Source organism: Schistocerca americana, chromosome 3 (assembly GCF_021461395.2).
Source record: "Schistocerca americana isolate TAMUIC-IGC-003095 chromosome 3, iqSchAmer2.1, whole genome shotgun sequence".
Taxonomy (NCBI): Eukaryota; Metazoa; Arthropoda; class Insecta; order Orthoptera; family Acrididae; genus Schistocerca; species Schistocerca americana.
This window is the reverse complement of record NC_060121.1, coordinates 175,037,471-175,060,904: the sequence shown is the minus strand read 5'-3', so window position 1 is coordinate 175,060,904 and position 23,434 is coordinate 175,037,471. Positions and strand designations below refer to the sequence as shown.

General features: G+C 39.6%; 1 protein-coding gene across 4 annotated transcripts in view; it reads right to left on the bottom strand.

Moving 5' to 3' along the window:
* Window positions 1–20,602, bottom strand: part of LOC124606780 (uncharacterized protein KIAA0930 homolog) — a 105,170-nt gene extending 84,568 nt beyond the window's left edge. For 3 of the 4 annotated variants that reach the window (XM_047138839.1, XM_047138840.1, XM_047138841.1), the window contains exons 1-2: window positions 20,300–20,601; window positions 3,299–3,459 (exon numbers count right to left, since the gene is read on the bottom strand). In XM_047138839.1, coding sequence (XP_046994795.1) covers window positions 3,299–3,459; window positions 20,300–20,411 — 273 coding nt within the window. In that variant the 5' untranslated portion in view covers window positions 20,412–20,601. Of the gene's footprint in view, window positions 1–3,298; window positions 3,460–20,299 lie in introns of all 4 variants that reach the window. The other variant, XM_047138842.1, reaches the window with a different exon arrangement.
* Window positions 20,603–23,434: the final 2,832 nt, after the last annotated feature.

Here is a 23,434-nt window from a genome sequence, read left to right as displayed (position 1 = left end):
GAGCACTGTATTGACACTGGGCACTCTATGGTGTATGATAACGTTGAAATTTTTGCCTCGACTTCATCTTTCTGGTACTCAGTAGTGAAGGAAACAGTTGAAATTCGCTTGGCGATGAATTTAATTAATAGAGATAGCGACTTCAGCTTGGACAAATCTTGGAATCTGGCAATTTCTGTAATAAAATCACAAAGACATTGTGACTGTGCAGCTTGCAGTGATACATCAATATCACTGTGTGGATCGACTGTGCAGCCATAGATCTATTTCCATTCATATGCCATACGTCTTTGGCACCGATTAATGTATCTGGTACCTTGTGTATCTGTGGCCGCATGCGCAGTGGCGCGGTCCAGTCTATTCCTGTTGGTACTTTGGTTCTCTGTCATCCTGGCAGCTCAAAGTCTCAAAAACAATGCAGGTTGTGCTCAAGTGTGGAACAGTTTTGACCCCCTCAAGAAAAAGAAAGGAAGGGAGGAAGATCAGGGTTTAACATATTGTCAACATCCTGTGCCCTTTGAATGGGACCATCCCGCATTTGCCTGGAGCAGTTTGGGGGAATCATTGAAAATCTAAATCTGGATGGCCGAATGCAAGTTTGAATAATCGTCCTCTCGAATGTTGAGTCCAATGTAATAACCACTCCCCTCAAGAAACTCAGTCTGTGGATCATAATACTATTCTTGCTGCTAGTACCATTATGACTTGACAACATCACAGAAAATATTCAGTAATATTATGATGGTAAACTTACTGCCCAGGGAGGTACTGAATTACCCTCCTAATTCACTTGATATTTTATTGTCATTCCAGTCAAATATTCTGAAATGGATAACTACTACTCACCATACAGTAGAGGTGCTGAATTGCAGATAGACACAACAAAAAGACTGGTAGACAAAACTTTTGGCCAAACAGGCCTTCATCAGAATTAGACACCACACACACACACACACACACACACACACACACACACATGCACGCACGCAACTGTGCGGGTTGCGCTTGCATGAGTGTATGTATGCATGTTGTCCAATTCTGATGAAGGCCTGTTTCGCCAAAAGTTTTGTTCGACAGTCTTTTTATTGTGCCTATCTACAACTAGGGATCACTGCTACATGTTGAGTAGCAACTATCGTATTCATAATACCATCATTATTCAATCCTAGATTTTCCATTGTTTAGTCAAACATTCTAAATATCCTTACTGCAGGTTAATTTTTAACTTCAAGAAGGTTATCCCACATAGCAGCTACAACTAATTTCTATTTTGTATCGCAAACTATCTATCTAAGCCATTACTATGGCACAGAGAGTGATGAATACACGAGTGGATAGCTAGCTCAATGGTAACAGTCACTGTGTGAAGCAAACACTGCCTTAACTGCCACTACAACACAGATTTATGAGAGTGAATTACAGGCCAATGCTTATCTCCAGGAGGCAAAACATTCATACTGTTGATAGACACATGTAAAAGTATGAACATTACCCAAGGTTTCACCACTATTAATTCCTACTACTTCTTGGTGTTAAAAGTATAGTACAGTAGGGCGGCGATTATCCGAACGTCGGTCAACCAAACGAATGCTTAACCGAACTGTGTACTCGCTCGCACCTGTTACTCTCCCACCCTACCGTCCATCATCCCCCTCACTCCCAAACCAAGTGTCCCACAGTAGTCACAGCACTGTGCTGGCGGAACATTGCTTCTAATGGGGGCTTCACAAGGCACTGCTGACCGGCCAAGCCGCCAGTCGCTGTGTTTCAACAATCAGCACACTTCTGTCAGCTTGGCACTGGCAGTATCAAAGCTGTTCACAGCAACAGCTCGCCAGCTTAGAGTTGAGGTGTGCCGCTCCGCGCAGTTTGAAGGATTGCGCACCCCCAAGAAGAGCTTCTCACAGTGCAAACAGTCACCTTCTGTTCTCTGTTACGACCACTTGTGCGCTGCTGCGTGAAGAAGTGAACTTGACGATACAAAATGCTTAAATGTAAACGTGTTGTCCGTTCTATGAGGGACAAGTACGAGATTTTTAAAAGGTGAATCTGCAACCACTTTATCCAATGAGTACAAGGTGGGGAAGTCGACAATTACGGATATAAAAAAACAAAAGACGAGCATCGCAAATTTTTTTAAACATTAATTTTGTATACTGTGTGTATTGTTCATGCAAAATGCGTATGTAATATGTCTATATTTTTGTTTAATAAACTGTGCCACATACTATATATTCCTACTGAAGTTGCCTTTGTATGTTACTTTGTAATACTAAAAGAGATCCCTGTTTTTATGAATAAATTTACTGTACAGTACTTCTTTTTGGCAAATAAACGTGTACAGTTCGATTATCTGAACAAACCAGTTTTCCGAACACCCAAGTCCTCCAATTACTTCAGATAATCGACGCTCTACTGTATTTCAATCTGCACTTTCATCAGTATTTGCATCATGTGCAACATGTAAATAAACATTATTTTTTGATTTTCTTGGTCTTTACCAATGAATTTTAAAGCAGAAGATGACAAAATAAGCAGAATAAAACAGCATTGGAATAAAAAATATAAACAAATCAAATAAAAATAAGCATTCTTTATTACCATTCAATTCGGAGCTCTGTGAGTGCATTCATCAGCTTTAATTTCTGATTTACCCAAGAGCACACATATACAGTTCTATGAGAGACAAAGTTGGGAACCCAATGTGTCGGAGACATTCTTGTGTGTATAGTCTTACATACAGTACGTATCATGGATGTTCCAAGGCTTACTGGCACCTGGTCCACATCTGAGTTTTCATACCTGTACATGTCTGCTTGTGTCTGTATATGTGTGGATGGATATGTGTGTGTGTGTGTGCGCGCGCGAGTGTATACCCATCCTTTTTCCCCCCTAAGGTAAGTCTTTCCGCTCCTGGGATTGGAATGACTCCTTACCCTCTCCCTTAAAACCCACATCCTTTCGTCTTTCCCTCTCCTTCCCTCTTTCCTGATGAGGCAACAGTTTGTTGCGAAAGCTTGAATTTTGTGTGTATGTTTGTGTTTGTTTGTGTGTCTATCGACCTGCCAGCGCTTTTGTTTGGTAAGATATATATTCATTTTATTAAAAAAGCTTGCTGTAAGCACTGATTCTTGACAAAAAGAGGGAATCAAACCATTAATTTATTAACAGTTAGCTTCAAGAAACAAATATAGCCAACTTTAAACCACTTCAAACATAAAACAGTAGTATAATTCAGCTTATGGAAACATATACACAATTTACTGTAGAATGGTCAATTGTTACGAGATGCACTCACCTCAAATTTTGGAAGATATCGCGATGAACCTTTTACATGACGTTTTCTGACAAAGAACAGCAGATCATCACAATCAATACAATGTTCTGTTTGAAATAAGAAGTGTCTCACAAACAAATCTGTCCAATAAGTTGTACCCTGTAGCATTACAAAACCAGAATCTGAAAACAAAAGAAATCAATCACCTGAAATAAGTTTTGTAGAACACATAAAAACATAATTTAGCATATAAAAATTTCAGTTCTATGAGAGACAAAGTTGGGAACCCAATGTGTTGGAGACATTCTTGTGTGAATAGTCTTACATACAGAACGTATCGTGGATGTTCCAAGGCTTACTGACACCTGGTCCACATCTGAGTTTTCATACCTGTGGCATAACAATGAACATCTCATAAAGTTAACCACTGGTATGATCTCTGAGAAGTGTGTAGGTTAGCACATACAAGTTCACTGCTAACAGAATGTGAAGAATATGAATAAGTCATTTGTTGAAATATTACGTACAAAATAGAACTTCTCTTTCTGATAGAGGCCAAAGTTCATTTATTGCAGTATACAATACACCTTGCCCACTATACACGATACACAATGGTTTTTTATTATGCATTTATATATTTATGGTCATGGCTTGACCTTCACCTTACAATTACATTATATAATTATATTTGAAATAATACATAATTTACAATAGAAAATCTTTCATAGAAATTTTGTTCAACTCTTACAAAATGAAATATTATAATAATCATTCAAAACATACAGTTACCACACTCCAAGTACTCAGTACTACTTGAAATGCTTTTCTTTGTATAAGACGATAAAACTTTATTTAGTTTTATGTCAGAAATATTGAAGTAAATTGGAATACCAAATTACTTCTAATGACAAGCTAAATACTTCAACAGTAACTGTTAAAGAGATTTATTTGATCAAATCTAGCACAGGAAACTGACAGAACTATTATTTGAAAACAAATTTACATTTGAAACTTCCTGGCAGATTAAAACTGTGTGCTGCACCGAGACTCGAACTCAGGACCTTTGCTTTTCACGGGCAAGTGCTCAACCATCTGAGCAACCCAAGCATGATTCATGACCCAACTAGCACTCCTGAAAAAAAGGATATTGCGGAGACATGGCTTAGCCACAGCCTAGGGGCTGTTTCCAGAATAAGATTTTCACTCTGCAGCGGAGTGTGCGCTGATATGAAACTTCCTGGCAGATTAAAACTGTGTACCGGAGTACTTGCCTGTGAAAGGCAAAGGTCCTGATTTCGAGTCTTGGTCCAGCACACAGTTTTAATCTGCCAGGGAGTTTCATATCAGCACACACTCCGCTGCAGAGTGAAAATCTCATTCTGGATATTTACATTTTTCATGGCCTTGATTTCAAATGTGAAATTAACTATATGAACCTCTTTTCATGGTAATTCAAATAAAACATAGCAGTTGTAATAATATTAAAGCACAAGCTATTGTGAAAATTTCATACAAGGGAAAGTGTGGCCAAATCACTTCAGTTGTTACGTGGTTGCGATAAGGCAATTGTTAAAAATGGGTAGCAGACTGTTGTCGTGTTTTAAGTGAAAATTATTTTTAAAAAATGAGGAAATTACAAAACTTGGATGTAAAAACTTATCTGAAATGTATAAATCCTTTTCCATGTCATATACCATACATAAAACTGAAAAAAGAAAATCCAGGACTTTCTCTGTGAAAAAGAATGATGAATAATCACAATCATCAACCACTATCAGCATCATTTTTTTCAAGCTGAGTATGCAAAAATAATGATAGTTTCCTGCTTTAAAACTTTTAAGATGGTGCAATAACTTTTGCAGTAATTTGAGATGTTGCAGTTGCAGTAATTTGAGATGCTGCAATAATCTCATTTCATTATTTGAGGACACCACAATAAACAAAACACCACTCATGGATTAGACCTTAGGCCTATTCTGACTGGCCAACTGCTGTCTCTAAAGCAGTACAAAGAGCAGTCTGTAATGGTGGGACATATGATCAGCATGTCACCAATCCCTCCAGCCATTACTGCCAGTAGATTAACCCTGATGATGCCACTGTTTCTTTATTCAAGTAGCTCCCCATTTAGCCTTGCAAGGGTGAGTGAACCCAGTTCCTGACTTCTCTAACTCAGAAAAAAAATCTGAGGAGGTACGGAGAATTGAACTTGGGTCCTTCTGCACCAAAGACAGTGACACTAACCATTTGGCTATGGGGGTGGTCTAAACACTGCAATTTATGGCTAAAAATTTGGCATAATTTCTATATTTAATTAAAGTAGGTGACTAACAATAGCAACACAAAGACATATCATCAATCTGTTACCACTTCGTTATTATTACAGGTGGCAAAATTCTGCGATATGTAGATACAGAAGACAGTATCCCCTTGATATGCTATTCTCTCAGCAAGGCTGGAAATTATGGAGAAACATCCACTGCTTTCACTTAAGCTCACAGTAAATGTTCTTTTCCTTTACAATATGTGTTTACTTTTCAGTGTAACATACTTTCTGAATACCCGTTGTATCTGATAGAGATTTTATTTGAGCAAAAAGCGATTGGTAATGTGGTAATTAGCATTCACTCAAGTTATCTTGCAAATGAATCACATAATAAAATTTTTAAAAAAGCAAATATCGTGTGACATTGAATGTTGTTATATAAAGAGCTGTGAAACTAAGTAATCTTGGCAGTTATAAGCCAGACTGAGGAACTAAGTCTTCCTTTGCAGCCCTTTTGTAGGAGTTGGGACATGCATTACAGGCTTTTCCTCTTGCCAAAAGGGAAAACTATGAAGTAATGTAGATCACTGCGTGTAAAGAGACATTACAATTTTCCACTGACAGTACTGTACAGGATGCCTCAGCCTACACAGTTGCCAGTTTGCTGCTCCAAACTGCCACGTGTTCTAGTATGTAGCAGTATATTACCACCTTCCATTGATATTATAGGTGGAGAAGGGGTCCTAGATGACTAAATTGATTCTCTGTTTAAAAAAATATACTAATTACTTCCATTGCAGAATCTGAGTACATGACAAATTTCATGACCCGAATGTGTCTCATTTCCCAAGCACCATCGACAGCATATTTTTAAGCTCCATTTGTAAGTAGATCTTGAATATAAGATTGGAGCATTCATTGAGTACTTGTCTCCCTATTTACACCCACCCTAACTATGTAATTTGGAATACTCTGCCTCTGGTACTGTAGCGTGGTGGCATGCACACACACACACACACACACACACACACACACACACACACACACACACACACACACGCGCGCCACTGAACACCACCTTACTAATATGCTCACCCACAATTTCTTCTCCTTTGAAAGTATCATTTGCAAACAAATCCATCGTACTGCCACGGGCACCCTCATGGTAGCATTTTGTATCAATCCACACATGGGTCATCTAAGGAAGGGGTCCTTCCTAGTCCCCCAGAAGCTCAATCCCATCACCATGGTTTAGATTTATTGATGACATCTTTGTGATCTACACTGATTGTGAGAACGCTCTACCTACATTTCTCCACAGCTTCCATACAGTCTCCCCCAATTCATTTCACCTGGTCTTCCTCCACCCCAACAAGAGACCTTCCTCAATGTCGACTTTCACCTGACAGATGGCTCCATCAGTACCTCTGTCCCTTTCAAAACTATCAATCACCAACAAAACCTCCATTTCAAAAGCTGCCACCCACTCCACACCGAGAAGTCCCTTCCATACATTCTAGCCATCTGTGATTGTCGCATCAACAGTGACAAGCAGCTCTCCTCCGAATATGCCGAAGGTCTCATTGAGAACTTCACACACCAAAATTACCCTCAGTACCGAGTCCAGAAACAGATCTCTTGCACTTTGTCTCCCCAGTCACCTGCAGCACAATCCTCTACACACTCACTGACCAGGCAAAAAATAGTACCCCACCCCCCTCAGAACTCAGTACAACTAAGGACCGGAGCAAAGTATCACGTTTCCTGCCAGGATTTTGACTACCTCTCATTGTATCCTGAAATGAGAAATATCTTCCCCACCCACAGTATTCTGCTGCCCACCCAGCCTATGCAATATCCTTGTCTGTCCATAACACCCTCTTTTTCCAGCCCCTTGTCCCAAATCTCATATCCCTGTAACACATTTACAGCCAAGAGCTGTCCTATACATGCTCCCACCACTACCTACCCCAGCCCAGTCACCAGCATTTCCTATCCCATCAAGTGCAAGATTACCCGAGAAAACAACCATGTGCTCTGTCAACTCAGATAAAACACCGCGCGGCATTCCAAATGGGCATGGTGTAGGTCCTAGGTTCAAGTGCCAGTCCAGCACACAGTTAATCTGCCAAGAACTTTCAAATCAACATACACTCCGCTGCAGAGTGAAAATTCATTCTGGCAGCAATAAGTTGTCTGTCCACATGAATTGCCACTGGCAAACTGTGGATAACATAGAGCTGGACCATCCAACTGCCAAGCACGCAGTCCAATGCAGTGTGAAGGGACTTTCAATGAATGCATCACAATTTGTATGATATGAATTCTTCTCACCAACATCAGTTTTTCTGACTCATGTAGTTGGGAACTCTCCATACAATATATCCTCATTCATGTAACCCCCCCCCCCCCCACCCCACCTCAACCTCCACTAGTCCTTGCCTCCTACCATCCTTCCCCATGCACACATATACTATTTTTCCTCTTCTCCTCCCCCCCCCCCCCCCAAACATAGCCTCCAAATGCAGTACTTAATTTCACAACTTCCAGCATTGTTAAGTGGAGTTGTAGTGATGCTGCGACTACCTATTGAAGGGGGGGGGGGGGGGGGGGTCGGATGAAGGTCTTTATCATGCCATCGTACCAGTTGGTTGAAGTTAGAGCTCCAATGAAGATGGTAAATATGCTGGCAGAAGTTCCCTTTGTTATAGCTGGGAAACTTGACATTATGAAAACTGAACTATACTACTTATCATTCCACAGGTGATGGGGGAAAGCTGGTAAACACAAGCATAATGTCAGCCTTTAGTCTGATGTACTTACAATTACAGAAGAACAAATTCAATTGTTTTTTTGTTCCTCATTGAGAGATGTGTCTTTCCTTTAAATGTTTACAGTGTTCTCATACATGTACAAACGATCTCCCCCCCCCCCCCCCCCACACACACACACACACACACACACACTCTCTCTCTCTCTCTCTCTCTCTCTCTCTCTCTCTCTCTCTCCCCCCCCCCTCTCTCTCTTTCCTGCCTTTGTCAGCATTGTTTCCCTTTCTTCAGTTATATTCCTTCTCAGTCCATCCCCCCTCCTTTTGTCATAGGTAATCACAGTTTTAATAGTTGGTTCCACTTTGCCCTGGACTGTATTTACTCACTTTGCCCTGGACTGTATTTACTACTGTAAAGGAAGTGAAATGTTGGGATTTTGTCACCAATCCAGACAAAATAACTAGGGGATCCACGTTTTCACTGTCGATGATACCACATTGGGACCTGATCTATAGTACAATAACTTTTCCATTTTGATTTTCAAGCTGGTGTATCAGCTCCATGATACCATAAGAAAGATTATTATTATTATTATTATTATTAATCAATTTATTTATATGTAATAATTCAGAGTATGGGTCTAAGACAGTCAACATTGTTTCTCTGAAGACATTTTCCACATATCCCTCCTAAGACAGAAATGAGCTCATACGTCCCATTTCAAAATAAAGCAAGAAACTCGGAATATCTAACAAAAGAAAATTAAAAATATAGCTTATCTGCCACTCTTCCTACAAACTATCCGAACATCTGCACTCAGGGATTGATAAAATCTGTTATAGTCTGATTCCTGAATGACGGCACTCTACACAGGTTGAGACACACAGGGGTATTGCAGCATTGCTGGTTCCAAGTGAGAGTTATGGTACAGGCATAAAGAAGCTTTATGTTCGAAGAAAGCATGCAGCCTACAAATTATGTCTTTCGTTAACTTCTGTATACTTACCATCATCATCAACCACGACAACACGCAACAACTGGAATAAAAATTCACCTAATAACTTTGTACAATCACATCTAATGCTCACAATGGCTATGATTACACAGCAGAGTGCTGAGAAAACTAGCAAATTCTAACTGGCTGTCAGAGAATGAATGGCATCAGGTGCGTAGAACGAGCCTAAATTCAGCTGCTATTGTGACTTCAGCTACAGTTATATTGTAACTAGTAGCGTTTGTTGTAAAGTTGCATGACAAGCAGTAATGGACTGGAACAGGACCCAGTATTTATAGATATAGCTAACTATTTTCTTTGTAAAATAACTCTGTAATAAAGTAAATATTAAGCTACTAATACCTGATAAACAACAACTCTATAGAATAATTTAGAAGACGACAAACTTTTTGAAGTAGCTATTTCCTTTCTAACTTAATCAACTAAATTTAGATGGCATAAGTGTGAATATCATTAAGCACTATACTGACAGTTTGTTGTTAACACAGTATACAAATTAGGTTTCTCTATTTCCTTGTCTTTTGTTAATGTATACCTAGACTCGTTCCACACATCTGAAGATTCTCTTTCAAGATATGAGGGATGGATGGATGGATGGATGGATGGATGGGTGGGTGGGTGGGTGGATGAATTTCTACCTAAGGAACCACTTTCATTAAGCAAAATATCTTGCTATGTCTCAATTCTTTTGTAGAATACTACCATTTGTATATTGGAAGCCTTTCATTACATATGTAGGTGTGATATATTTATGCCACAGATTAAGTGACATCTCACTGCATTCTATAAGAAGAGAATTTGTTATGGTGGATCTTAGGGCCACAGTCTTCATTTGTAAAGTTTTGTAGTGATGATATACCTAGTCTTCCTTGAATGGTATTGGAAACCAAGCTGACCCACAAAAAAGTCTAGGGAATATATGGACAAGTCAGATATCAGTGCAGAGTAATTGCAAGTTGGACTTTTTTCATGCCTCTTGATGTGCCAAAAGTGGCATACAGCATGGTATTAGTTCTCACACATCTCTGTTCTGTCTGTCTGATATGTAATGACCAAACAAGTTTCTGGTCAGCAGCAAGAAATAATTTAGCATTTTCTTGAGTGAAAAATGAATGCTATCAAGGTTGTGGTCAGTTGTTCCCTTGGACAGTGGGTTGAAAAACATACTGAATTATTATAGTGTACCTCAATAAGCTGGGAAATTCTCCAGCTTCTCAGATTAGGTTTATAATATTTTAAACATATATTCATACAGAGATGTGTAAGATGTCATTTGTAACTGTGTCTGCCTGTAAGCACAGGCACACCAGTCTATTTGAATTTTATGATTCTAAGCCTTCAGAAATATGACAAGTCCTTGATGAGGTGTTGTCTTTAACACATAAATGCAGTGCTATACATAACACATCACATCATAATTTGGAAGTCACAGAAATTGAACACACACACACACACACACACACACACACACACACACACACCTAGTTAGAATCTCATTACTGTAGGCACAATACGAGAACAGGGGAGCCACTATTTACACAAAGGGAAAGAAAGTCTCTGGTCACAGACTTCAGTGAATACTGTATTCAAATGCAGTTATTTGAGTGCAGTACTCCAGTAAAATACTTGGATGCAGACAAAACAGGCCCCCAATAAGCAATGTTTTAAACTTTGTTATGAAATTACAGGGGCCACTGGCGAGACTAAACAGAAATAACTGGAAAGTGATTGTATATGGCGATTTCAATATAGATTTTTTTCTCTGGGAGATGACACCTAGAATACTTATGTTTAGCTTTCTATGAGAGGGAAAGTTTCTACTCACCATATAGCAGAGATGCTGAGTCGCAGATAGACACAATAAAAAAGATCTCACAATTATAGCTTTTGGCCATTAAGACCTTTGTCAACAATACACACACACACACACACACACACACACACACACACACACACTCATGCAAACACAACTCACACACACGACTACAGTTTCATGTAACTGAAACCACACTGCAAGCAGCAGCACTGGTGCATGACGGGAGTGGTGACGCGGTGGGGGTAGGGAGGAGGTTGGTGCGGGGATGGGGAGGGATAGTATGGTTGGGGTGGCAGACAGTGAATTACTGCAGGTTAGACAGAGGGCAGGGCAGAGGTTGGGATGCTGCACCAACAATCAGCGTGGTCTTGTAGCCATATGTTGTGCAGGGCCATGATGGTTGATACAGTGCGGCTCATAAGTAGAGGTGCAGTGCAGTTTGTAAGGTGACGAGAGAAATATTGGAAAGAAGAGAAAGGAGGATGGACATTGAGTATAGCAATACAAAAGAAAATACTAACGAAGGAAAACAGCACAGGGTTAGGATCGAACAAAAGCCGACTCTCCACAGTTCCTGACCCTTTACCATACGGTGCCCTATTCGACACTATTGATGCCACCCCCCTGTACACTAACATTCCTAATGCCCATGGCTTTACTGCTATTGAACACTACCTTTCCCAATGCCCTATGGATTCCAGATCAACAACCTCCCTCCCAGTCATCATGACCAACTATATCCTCACCCACAATTACTTCTCCTTTGAAGGCGTTACCTACAAACAAATCCAAGGTACGGCTATGGGCACGCGCATGGCGCCATGCTATGCCAACCTATTCATGGGCCATCTAGAGGAATGCTTCCTAAAAACCCAGAATCCTAAATCCCCCACCTGGTTTAGATTCACCGATGACATGTTTGCTATCTGGATTGAAGGCGAGGACACCCATCCACATTCCTCCAGAACCTCAACAACCTCTCCCCCATTTCCTTCACCTGGTCCTACTCAACCCAACAAGCTACCTTCCTAGATGTTGACCTCCACCTCAAATATGGCTACATCACTAACTTCATCCATATCAAACATCCTAACCACCAGCAATACCTCCACTTCGACAGCTGCCACCCGCTCCACACCAAGAAGTCCCTTCTATACAACCTGGTCACCCATGGTCATCACATCTGCAGTGACAAGCATTCCCTCTTGAAATATACCGAGGGGCTCACTGAAGCCTTCACTGACCGTAATTATCCTCCCGTCCTTGTACAAAATCAAATCTCCCGTGCCTTATCTTTCCAGTCTCCCACCACCTCCCAAATTCCCACTGTGTGGCCACAGAGGAGCATTCCCCTCATAACTCAGTACCACCCAGGACTGGAGCAACTGAATTACATTCTCTGCCAGGGTTTTGATTACCTCTCATCATGCTCTGAAATGAGAAATGTCCTGTTCACTATCCTTCCCGCCCCTCCCACAGTGGTTTTCCACTGTCTACCGAACCTACACAATACACTCGTCCATCCTTACACAACCCCAGCTCCCAATCCCGTACCTCATGGCTCATACCCCTGTAATAGACATAGATGCAAGACCTGTCCCATACATCCTCCCACCACCACCTACTCCAGTCCAGTCACAAACATCAGCTATCCCATCGAAGGCAGGGCTACCTGTGAAACCAATCATGTGATTTACAAGTTAAGCTGCAACCACTGTGCTGCCTTCTATGTTGGCAGACAACTAACAAGCTGTCTGCCCACATGAACGGCCACCGACAAACTGTGGCCAAGAAACAAGTGGACCACCCTGTTGCTGAACACGCTGCCAAACATGGTATCCTTAATTTCAATGACTGCTTCACAGCCTATGCTGTATGGATCCTTCCCACCAATACTAGCTTTTCTGAATTGCGTAGGTGGGAACTTTCCCTGCAATACATCCTGCGTTCCCGTAATCCTCCTGGCATCAACCTCTGTTAGTCACATTCCTCACCCATCCAGCCCCTTCCCTGTTCCCATTCCAGCACTAAACAGCCATCATTCCACCACCACACTCTGTCTTTTTATTTCCCTCCTTTCCCGCTACTAACCTCCCCCTCCCCCCCCCCCCCCCCCCCGCCCCTCCACCTCTCCCTTGCCCTCCGTCTAACCTGTGACACTCCACTGTCTGCCACCCCCATCATGCTATCCCTACACCTTCCCACACCAGCCTCCTCCTTACCACCACCCAGTCACCACTCCATGCACTGGTGCTGCTGCTCGCAGTGTGGCTTCAGATGCCCGAGACTGCAGTCGTGTGTGTGTGTGTGTGTGTGTGTGCGCGCGCGCGTTCTTGACGAAGGTCTTAATGGCCAAAAGCTATAATTGTGAGAGTCTTTTTGTTGTGCCTATCTGCAACTCAGCATCTCCACTATATGGTGAGTATCAACTTTCCTTCTCATAATATCACTACATTCCATACTGGATTATCCATCGTTTGATGTTTAGCTTTTGTTTGATCCCCTTTGAACATTTTCAACAACATTACGATGGCAGACAACAGTGCCTGCTAATTATTTATAAATCTAATTTCTTTTTAAACAAGTGTGAACCTTCTAATACACAGTTTATTTACCAAGATGGTCAAATAGCATCAGTAAAGCATCCTCATCAACCAAATTTAGCTAAGAATGAAAATGTAAAATATGCAGAATTTTAAGTATTGGCACAGTTACACTATTCACGGAGCATTTACAGGATGAAAAACTTTATCAAGGACACACAGTAGGTCAGAAATTTAATTCTTTACTACAAATATTCTTAAATAATGAATCTAGTTTTCCTTTATAGAGGGCCCATAAAAATAATTTCCATAGACTTAGCTTTATTCCACAGAAATTTGAGGTAGGTAGTCAAACAAATTCCATCTCTGCTACTACCATTTTTCGCTGATGTATCTTTCAGTCAGCCTCTGAGTGAGCCAATAGACATTCTCTCCAGTATAGCTGGAATATACTCAAGACAAAATATTAGTAGAAGGGATGGAATTTCAAAGGCTGAATGCTCAAAATTTAATGGACTGCATAACTATCCCTTGAAGAGGTGAAAATGCACAGTCGATTCTTTCCTCTCTAAGGTTCAAAAAGGAGAATATACTATAGCAAAAAAGTCTATAACAGGCTGCTGGTGGATACCAGTCAGAAAATCAACAATCCCCAGTATTCAAAAACAAAGAAAAGAATACCTCATTAGCCACCTCTCTTACAGTTTATTGGAATTTTATGCAAACGACACATATATTGCACACACCTCCTCCTCCTCCTCCCCTTCTCTCTCTATCTAATTTCTCCTCCTCCCTTTCTCTTTCCATCTCCCCTTACACACATTTCTCTGTCCATCTTTTCCTACACCCATATCTTCTGTCCATCTCTCACTATGCCTATATCTCTCTGTCCCTCTCCCCCTACATCCATATCTACCTGTCCATCTCCCCCTACACCCACATCTTTACATGTCTCTGTCCATCACCTACTCCCCCAATCTCACTACTGTCTCCTTCATCCTCCCATCTCAATGTCCGTCTCCTCCACCATGCCACTCACTATCCAACTCCAACTCCTACTCCTCACTCTTTCTCTGCCTATCTACTCCTTCCCCTCTCTCTTCCCACCACCACCACCACCACCACCACCACCACCACCACCTCTCAATGCACACCTCCTCTTCCTCCCTTCCCGTCCCCAGCCCCCATTCAAGGTGAAAGAGTTGCCTAAGAGATGAAAGCCAGTTGCTGTTAGCTAGCATGACAGAACTGAAGTTTATGAATAAGCAGAAGGATTATTGAATTTGGCTGTTGAAATTTATTTAAAAAGCGACCTGTTCCACATTATGTACACAAAGTAATTGAAAGGCAGCTTTTTTTCTGCAAAAATGTGAAACAACTATGATCAACAATGACTGAAAGTAGCTATTCTCTAAGTTAATTATTAAATATGAATATAATAGAAAGAAACATTCCACGTGGGAAAAAATATTAAAAAGCAAAGATGCTGTGACTTACCAAACGAGAAAGCACTGGTAGATAGACACAAAAAACACACAAACACACACACAAATTTCAAGCTTTCGCAACCCAAGGTTGTTTCGTCAGGGGAGAGGGAAGGAGAGGGAAAGACAAAAGTATGTGGGTTTTAAGGGAGAGGGTAAGGAGTCATTCCAATCCCGGGAGTGGAAAGACGTACCTTAGGGAGAAAAAAGGACAGGTATACACTCGAGGGGGCGCGCGCACGCACACACACACACACACACACACACACACACACACACACACACACACACACACACACACACACAGAGAGAGAGAGAGAGAGAGAGAGAGAGAGAGAGAGAGAGATATGTCTGCCTGTGTCTGTATATGTGCGGATGGATATGTGTGTGTGTGCGCGATTTAGAAAAACCTAAAACTTTATTAGGTATCAAGTACCCTATTCTACTTGTGCAGTACTCTAGCAACTACTTGTCAGGTGATTGTATAGCAGAGACGTGTGCAGTGATATCAATCACTGACAAATATGATCATTCTCATTTTGGCCCTCTGTCCAATGAAGTAATTCTTTCGCTGCAGCATAATTAAGTCTTTTGCATGTTCCACAAACAATGATTACAATCCGTCACTATGATCTGGAATGAGTCAACAGATTTAAATATTTATTATATGTTTGCCAAATAAACATATGACAGCATGCTGACCACAAAGTGTGGGGTGGGAGGTGGAGCAGTAAGGGGGGGGGGGGGGGGGGGGGGCTGTAGATGTTGAATTCTATATTTAGCACACCATCACCAATTCCAGCATAGCATTAAATAGTATTTGGTCACTGGTGGTGATCTCTATGAACAGATTACACAACCCACCATTGGCTCCTTCAGAGACAAATTGATTCTTATAATAATCTTGCTAATTATTTAAAATGAGAGCAAATGTCATACAGAAATGGGTTTCATCCGTCCATTCCACTTGCATGCTCTTCCAAGTTCTTTGTTGTCACAGACAGAATTACAAAATCAAAAGCAAACCTCAAAGTTTTTATTTCTTCTCCATGAATTATTATTCCCTTACCAAATTTGTCTTTTGGTTGTTACAGTAGTAGGATCAGGATGCAGCAACCTTCCGCCAGAGGGTGTCGGTCAGGTGGAAGCGTTTATTGTATGAGTGGAGAAGGCAGAGGCACTCACAGTGCAGATGTAGAGGTAGTGGGGGGGAGGCAGGTAGGGAAAAGTCCGCTCCTTTATGGGAACAGAATATTAAGGTGACTGCTAGAGCCCGGTGATGAGGAGGAAGAGGGAATATTCATTCTTGTTGTGGGTTACTTTTTGGGAGCAGCTTGCTGTCATTTGGACATTGTATAGATGATCAAACTTCTTCCTGGATTCTTGGTACATTGACCAATTAAAGATCTAGAACTCCTGGATTTTACATTCCCTTCTTGCTGTGTGGTAATTTGATGATCAGGAGGAATGACTCTACCAGAAATCTGTGCAATGAGGAGGTTCTGCACAGAGTACATCAGCACGTAGTGGTCATCTGCAGTCTTTGCATGTAGAGTCATTTGTAAAATTAGATCACAGGACAAAATTTCAAATGCTTTAAGTACCTCATGGTGAGTGGTACAAAGGTTTTTGTATCAAATCCGTAAACCACAATCTTCATTTTACTTAGAATTAAGTCGATCTCAAATCCCAAGATAAATTTCAAGTGTCTACTTTGTTATCTTTCAGCCCTTGTTGGATCAAACTGATAAAATGAACACCATGTATTTCCAAATTTTGCTCATAACTCCTTGTCCATTTGAAGTACAATGTCCCTGTGGTCCCTCTTAAGCACAGTTTGGGGTGTAGCTGTAATAGGGATGTCACCATGTTTGTTACATGTCTGTGACAGTGAAGGAGGCCATTTTAATCACCACTGACATATAAAACATTTAGTTTATTAAAGTATTATTGACACACTTGTCTTCAATTTCCCAAATTATCTTCAATTTCCTAAATAATAAATAATGGCTGAAGGTAGTTTTACATGGTTTTAGTGTGATACATTCTGCAGGTGACTAAACAGATGGTTCAAGTAAAAAGGGATCATTGAATTTGACAAGACATCTTACATACAGTTTACCACTTCTCATAACTCCACAAGGTATAAAAATAGTCTTCTTTACAACAGAAAAGTGTTAACCCCTTGGGATCACAAGATAGATAACAAACATAATTGGAAAACACACTGCCTAGAATTAATGAAGCACTTTTGCTCAATTACATTTGAAGTATGCATGATTATTGCTGTGGATGATTCAGTAACAAACAAACTACTTTATATTGCATATTTACACTCAGTAACACATTATGGAATCTCTCTCTCTCTCTCTCTCTCTCTCTCTCTCTCTCTCTCTCTCTCCTCCCCCCCCCCCCCCCCCCCCCCCCCCCCTCCTCCTTTTTGGGAGTGGAAACAGTACAGGAGCAGTGTATACAGAATATAGAAATGTGTTAGGAAAACTACATCTGTTGTTTAATTCTAGAACTTCATGCAGAGGCCTTTTCAAAGGCCTAGGTATTTTAATGACTATTTCAAATAAATATAGTCACTGATTTCCTTTGTTGTCATCAACATTTCTCTTTTTCTCAAAAATAGTGAGAAGCATGAATATCACTAGGATCAAAAACAACTGCTATGGAGACTTAAAATTAATGATAGGAGTCAGATACATAAATAATTCTGTAACTGATTTCAAACCAACAGGTTCATCTTAAGGTTGCTGTTCACATCAATATGCTGATTTGCTGAAGATTACATATGCTTTTGGCTCTTTATTCCACCTTGTGATGAAAGATTCTCAGCATGGAAGTTCCCTACAGTAAAAAACAATTTTAGAATTGATCTGCTTAAATGCAACTACCCCTTCATCATGACTGAACACGATGTAAACAAATATTTAAGATTGGGTAGCTGTAGTTATGTTTTATTTACATCGAAAATCCCACGTAATTTTGTTGGAATGTTGTTGGCTCATTTTTATGAAACACAGGATCACTTGCTTGAACTTTTGGGTGTGTGTGGTGCTTTATAAAACGTGGTTATGTACAAATCATGTGAGTAGTGCGTATACTCTACAGTGTTTTGTGAATACAAGCCAACAACCTTCCAACAAAATTGAATGGGATTTTCAACGTACGTAGAATAGAACTGCAACTACTCAGTCTTACATCTTTGTTTTCACTGTGTTCAATAATTACAGAGGATAGTAACATTTAAATATACAGTTTCTAACATGTTTTTTATCATAGGGCACCACCATCCCAAGAATCTTTCACCCCAAGACTGAATATAGGGCCAAATCTTCTGTAAATTTCTGCAAACATGCTTCTTTATGTGAACAACCATCTGAAAATGAACCTGTTGGTTTAAAACTCATTACTACACTATTTACATAAGTAAATAGCATTACCAATAGTGGCTGGGGCTGTCTTCTTTGAAAGAATCAACCTATATTTTGTTCACAGCCATGGTCTGAAAATGACAGTTTTTATATATTAAATGTCATACAGATAATGTGGTAGTGTCTGAAACTGAGTCTGGTTGAGTTTTAGTCTGAATTAAAGAACTTCCTGTTAAATTCTTACTCCATTGTAGAGTATCTTCACAGAAACTCCTAATTATGTTTTACATTAACTTAGAATTATCACTGTAATACAATAGTTAGGCTGATATTATGAAAAGGATAGACTGCAACTCACCAAATAGTGGAGATGTTGAGTCGCAGGTACAAGAGAGAAAGAGAGAGAGAGAGAGAGAGAGAGAGAGAGAGAGAGACCGACTGACTGACTGTGAGTGTGTGTGAATGTGAGTGTGACTGCATGCGTGCGTGCGTACATGCGGGTGGGTGGGTGGCTGTGGGCGTGCGCACGCATGTTTTATCTAATATAGAAGAAGTCCTTCTGGCCAAAAGCTTACTTGTTTGACAGTATTTTTGTTGTGCCTATCTGCGACTCAATTTCTCCACTATACAGTGAATTCAGTCTATCCTCTTCATAATACTGTCACCATTCCATCCTGGATTTTCCCTTGTTTGATTTTTTTAATTTGAAGTCATTTCATTCTAAATCACTTAAATAAAATGTATGTCTTTGACAGTCATTTCACAAGATCCGTGGAATATGACTAATAGAATACTGAAACCTTTCTGCTACTTAACTTCTTCTCGCTCATTATCATACATGTCAACCAGACACCTCAGTTTATTATCTTCAAATTTGCATTGTAGATCCTGACAGAAGGCTGATAAAAAAGGACCTAACCATCTGATCTATAAAATAATGGGCTGTAGGCTATAAATGGTATGTTCGCAGAATGTAATATTTCCATATACAAGACAGTTGGTTACATTGTGTGCACAAACGATCTCCCATCTCTACAATACTAAAGAAGAACTGTATCTTGGTAAACCTGCTACCAGTAGCTACTAAATGTACGAAATAACACCTTAAAATGTGTAATAATGACTGAATTGCCAATTAGAAATAGTCACTAACTTAAAATACACTAGAATGATTTTTGCTGCTTTTACGACGACTCCACACCCACAACAAAATGTTTACAGTGTCTTTCACTGTATTCAAAGCGTACAAGTTATTAATGAAGGCATTCCAAACTAATGCGGTCGAGTAATATAACTCTATAGAGTATTTAACAACGGCAAGAGCATAAATAACTAATAGTACATAAATAATAGGGCGACAGTCCTCTACGAATTAGAAAAACATGATAAATGCGGCAGCACACAGCTAATGGCAGTACAATATGCAACCACTAATTGATACCTTAACTAGGCAATTTTACGACTAACGTAATGTTTTAAGGAAACGTGCAAGTGCTATTTAAAAGTGGTTAAAGTGTGGAATGGAATCAAGCGCTACAATTCTCACACGTGCACTCGTGAGCAGTAATCAAACAGAGGTACTTTCATTTACTTGTTTATTAAAAATAGATCATATGTTTTAGCTTCTGTATGTTGTTTGTGTACATGACGCTACCGCCAAACACTTCAAGTTTGACACGTGCTCACCTAAACAATGTCGAAATGAATGTATATTCTCACATTGGCACAAGTTTTATTGAACTCTTACCATCTTTTAGTAATTGTCGCATCTCTTTCGTTCGCTGGAAGTTTATTTCTTCCAGCAATTGTTCCAACATAGTAGGCGCCTTCAACAAGGAAGCTGCACCCGCAAACGCCATAATTTGCGACAAATACTGTCAAGAAGGCAGCCAGTTCATTACACTCTCATCTTAAACTACGAAGGCCCACATAACTGTCGGTATCCTACAGCTTCCACAATACATTTTACATTTAGGGAATTCCTCAGTCCTGTTGATGTCATATTATCGGGACTGCTGATTACTCATCGTCATTCTTTTATTCGTTGCAAGTGTCACAGCGACAGTCGTCCAACGTGTACACAAAAATGATATAGGAAGCACCTTTGTTATACCAACAGTACGATAATGGATGACTTATCCATCTTTATTCATGGAATTAAAATGAATAAATTTAACGATATTGCTGGAGTATCACCGCATAAAAAGATGAAATCGTGGCGCAGACCGATTTTAGCTGTTGTCTACACTGCAATTCGTCTGACTATGCGCGTGAGAAACGTCAATACTAGGATTTTTTACCCGAAGTCTCACAGACGCATATTTGAAAGAGCGCGAATGAAAGCGTTTTATTTTTTAATGAAAGATTATACTTCATGTTAACGACACATACATGTTAAACATATCTGTTGAGGGATAATATGACATATTGTACTGGTTGTACACGCCCACCCTTGCAATTTTTTTGCTAGAAATTGCCTTCATGATAGAATTTGCTTATCGCATGAAGCCGAAGTAGCGGTTCAGACCAGTAATAAATTAATTATGACAAATTTTATATTTGCGTTACTGGAGATGCAGAATACACTTTAACAAATCTTAGTGAAGGTTGAGTAGCAAATGCAACAACAACGATTTGTAACCTACATAGCTTTTGTCATGAAATGCAAAAAACGCATACATTCATTTTGAGGTTCAACTTTGGTGGTGATTTCCAGAATAGCTGAACACTGTAAATTTAAAAAATTGAAAGTATGCAGACATCTTCCTTAAGGAATATTACATTTTGGATTTTGTAAAATGCGTTGCCTTTGTCTTCATGTTGACAATTAAGCCTATTGAGGCAATTAGGGTTTCTCATACCACAATCTGAGAATATGTGCTCCTTCATAAACCCATTCAAAAGAGCTGTAGGATTCAGTAAATCAGTGCTATAGATAAAAACAATTTGGCTCATCCTGCCCTAATCATTGAAGAGAAAGATGAAAAGTACTGGTACATTGTTCTACAGGCTCAGTTTTTGAGTAGGCTTTCCAGAGAACTGAATAATGTGAATGACATACTTGAGATTTTCAAATCCAAGTCGGTTTCATTGCAGCACATTCCTTTTACTCTCTGTAGGAGCTTCTGACAGCAGTTTAGAGCTAATCACTGTTCATTAAATATATTGTGATGGGTGAGGGGGAGGGGACAGGTCCAGTCCTTCAATCAGAATTTCTGTCTTCAACATTCCCTGTCCTTTCAATCACTATTCTTAAAATTCTTGCTGCATGACAAGATCTTTCCATTCTTTCCAAGATGTCATGGGTAATCATTTTATTTTTATCATTGGAACATTTACGAGTCTTCTTTTTTGGCTTTCATAGTGTAGAAGAGTTCCTCAAAAATCCTTAGAGCTTAAGTGAGGGTCAAGCAAATACTTTAATCGTTAATATTGGCTTGTACATGTATTCAGTTGTAAACTTCAAGTTTCTAATGTGGTTTAATTATAACTCACATTGACTTGCCCAGTATATGAAGTGCTGTAAAATTCTGTGAACATAATTTTCTAGTTTCTAAAGTGTTTTAATTGTAAGATATACTTTGACCTGTCCAATATCTGATGTACTGTACTGTACATGTAAGATTTACTGGACCAATAAATACAATACAGTACAATACAATGCACATCCTCCGTTTTATCCCATGTACATACTACTTTAATTCTCTTTGTTCTAATCTCCATGTATGTACATATTTTTTCATTCTCAATTCAGTACAGTCAGTCAGAGAGAAAGAGACAGATCTGCAGCATTTTCACCAAATTTAAAATATTTCATTTTTTCATCCATTTATTTGTTGATTTGTTCTGAGACCAGCTAAATGAAACTTAGTTAATTAGAAGGAAAACTGATACCTTTGGGGGGGGGGGGGGGGGGGGAGCTGCTGTTCATATTGAAATAGCTGTTGTTAAACTTCTATTGCCACATTAACATTTACAAGATGTGACATAGTTGTAGATTAAAACAGTGTGCCTGGAAATGTAGAATAAATTTCTTTTATTTCCAACAATGATCACAATACTTTTGGTCCTTAGACTACCAGTTTCAGTTACCAATGACCATCTTCAGATTTGTTTTATAACGTGTCCTAATATAACAAAGCTGTGGTAGCATCGTCACAAAATGTACACAAATTCAGAAATATGGTTTAAACTAGGCCACAGTGCCAGCAGAGTCATACTGTTGATAGTGCTACAGTTCATAACATTTTATTATGAACAGTAGTGCTATTGACAGTAAGACCCTGCTGGTACTCTGGCCTCATTTGCACCATATTGTAAATATGTGTGAGGATGCTAAGCTGACTTTGTATATATTTTGTAATGATGCCACTATGGCTTTATAGTATTAGGACATGTTACAAAACATTTCTGAAGATGGGTATTTGCTAACTGAAACCAGTAAACTAAGGACCAAACATCCTATGATCATTCTCAGAAATGAAAAAAATGTATACTAAATTAACATTTACTTGTTCACAATGAGATTTTATGAAGGAAAAGTTACCTAGATCTGTAAACACTGGGTCCTGTTTTCAGTAGATTACTACCTTTTATGCAGTTTTACAACAAACACTGTTTGTTGCATGTAGTTAACAAAACATTTCAAACCTTAAATCTATGTATTCACCTAATTTGTACAAAGAGTTCCTAATGATTAATACTTTTCATTTCTTTTTAACTGGTTGTGATATCCAGCTACTTGCTAGATGGGAAGTTTGTTGAATACATGTACTCCAGAGAACACAACTCCACTCTAAACTGTAGACTAGGATGTGAAGTCTACATGAAAATTATTTTTGTACTGTAACAGTGTCTGCAGCACTATGCAGGGTCCACACCA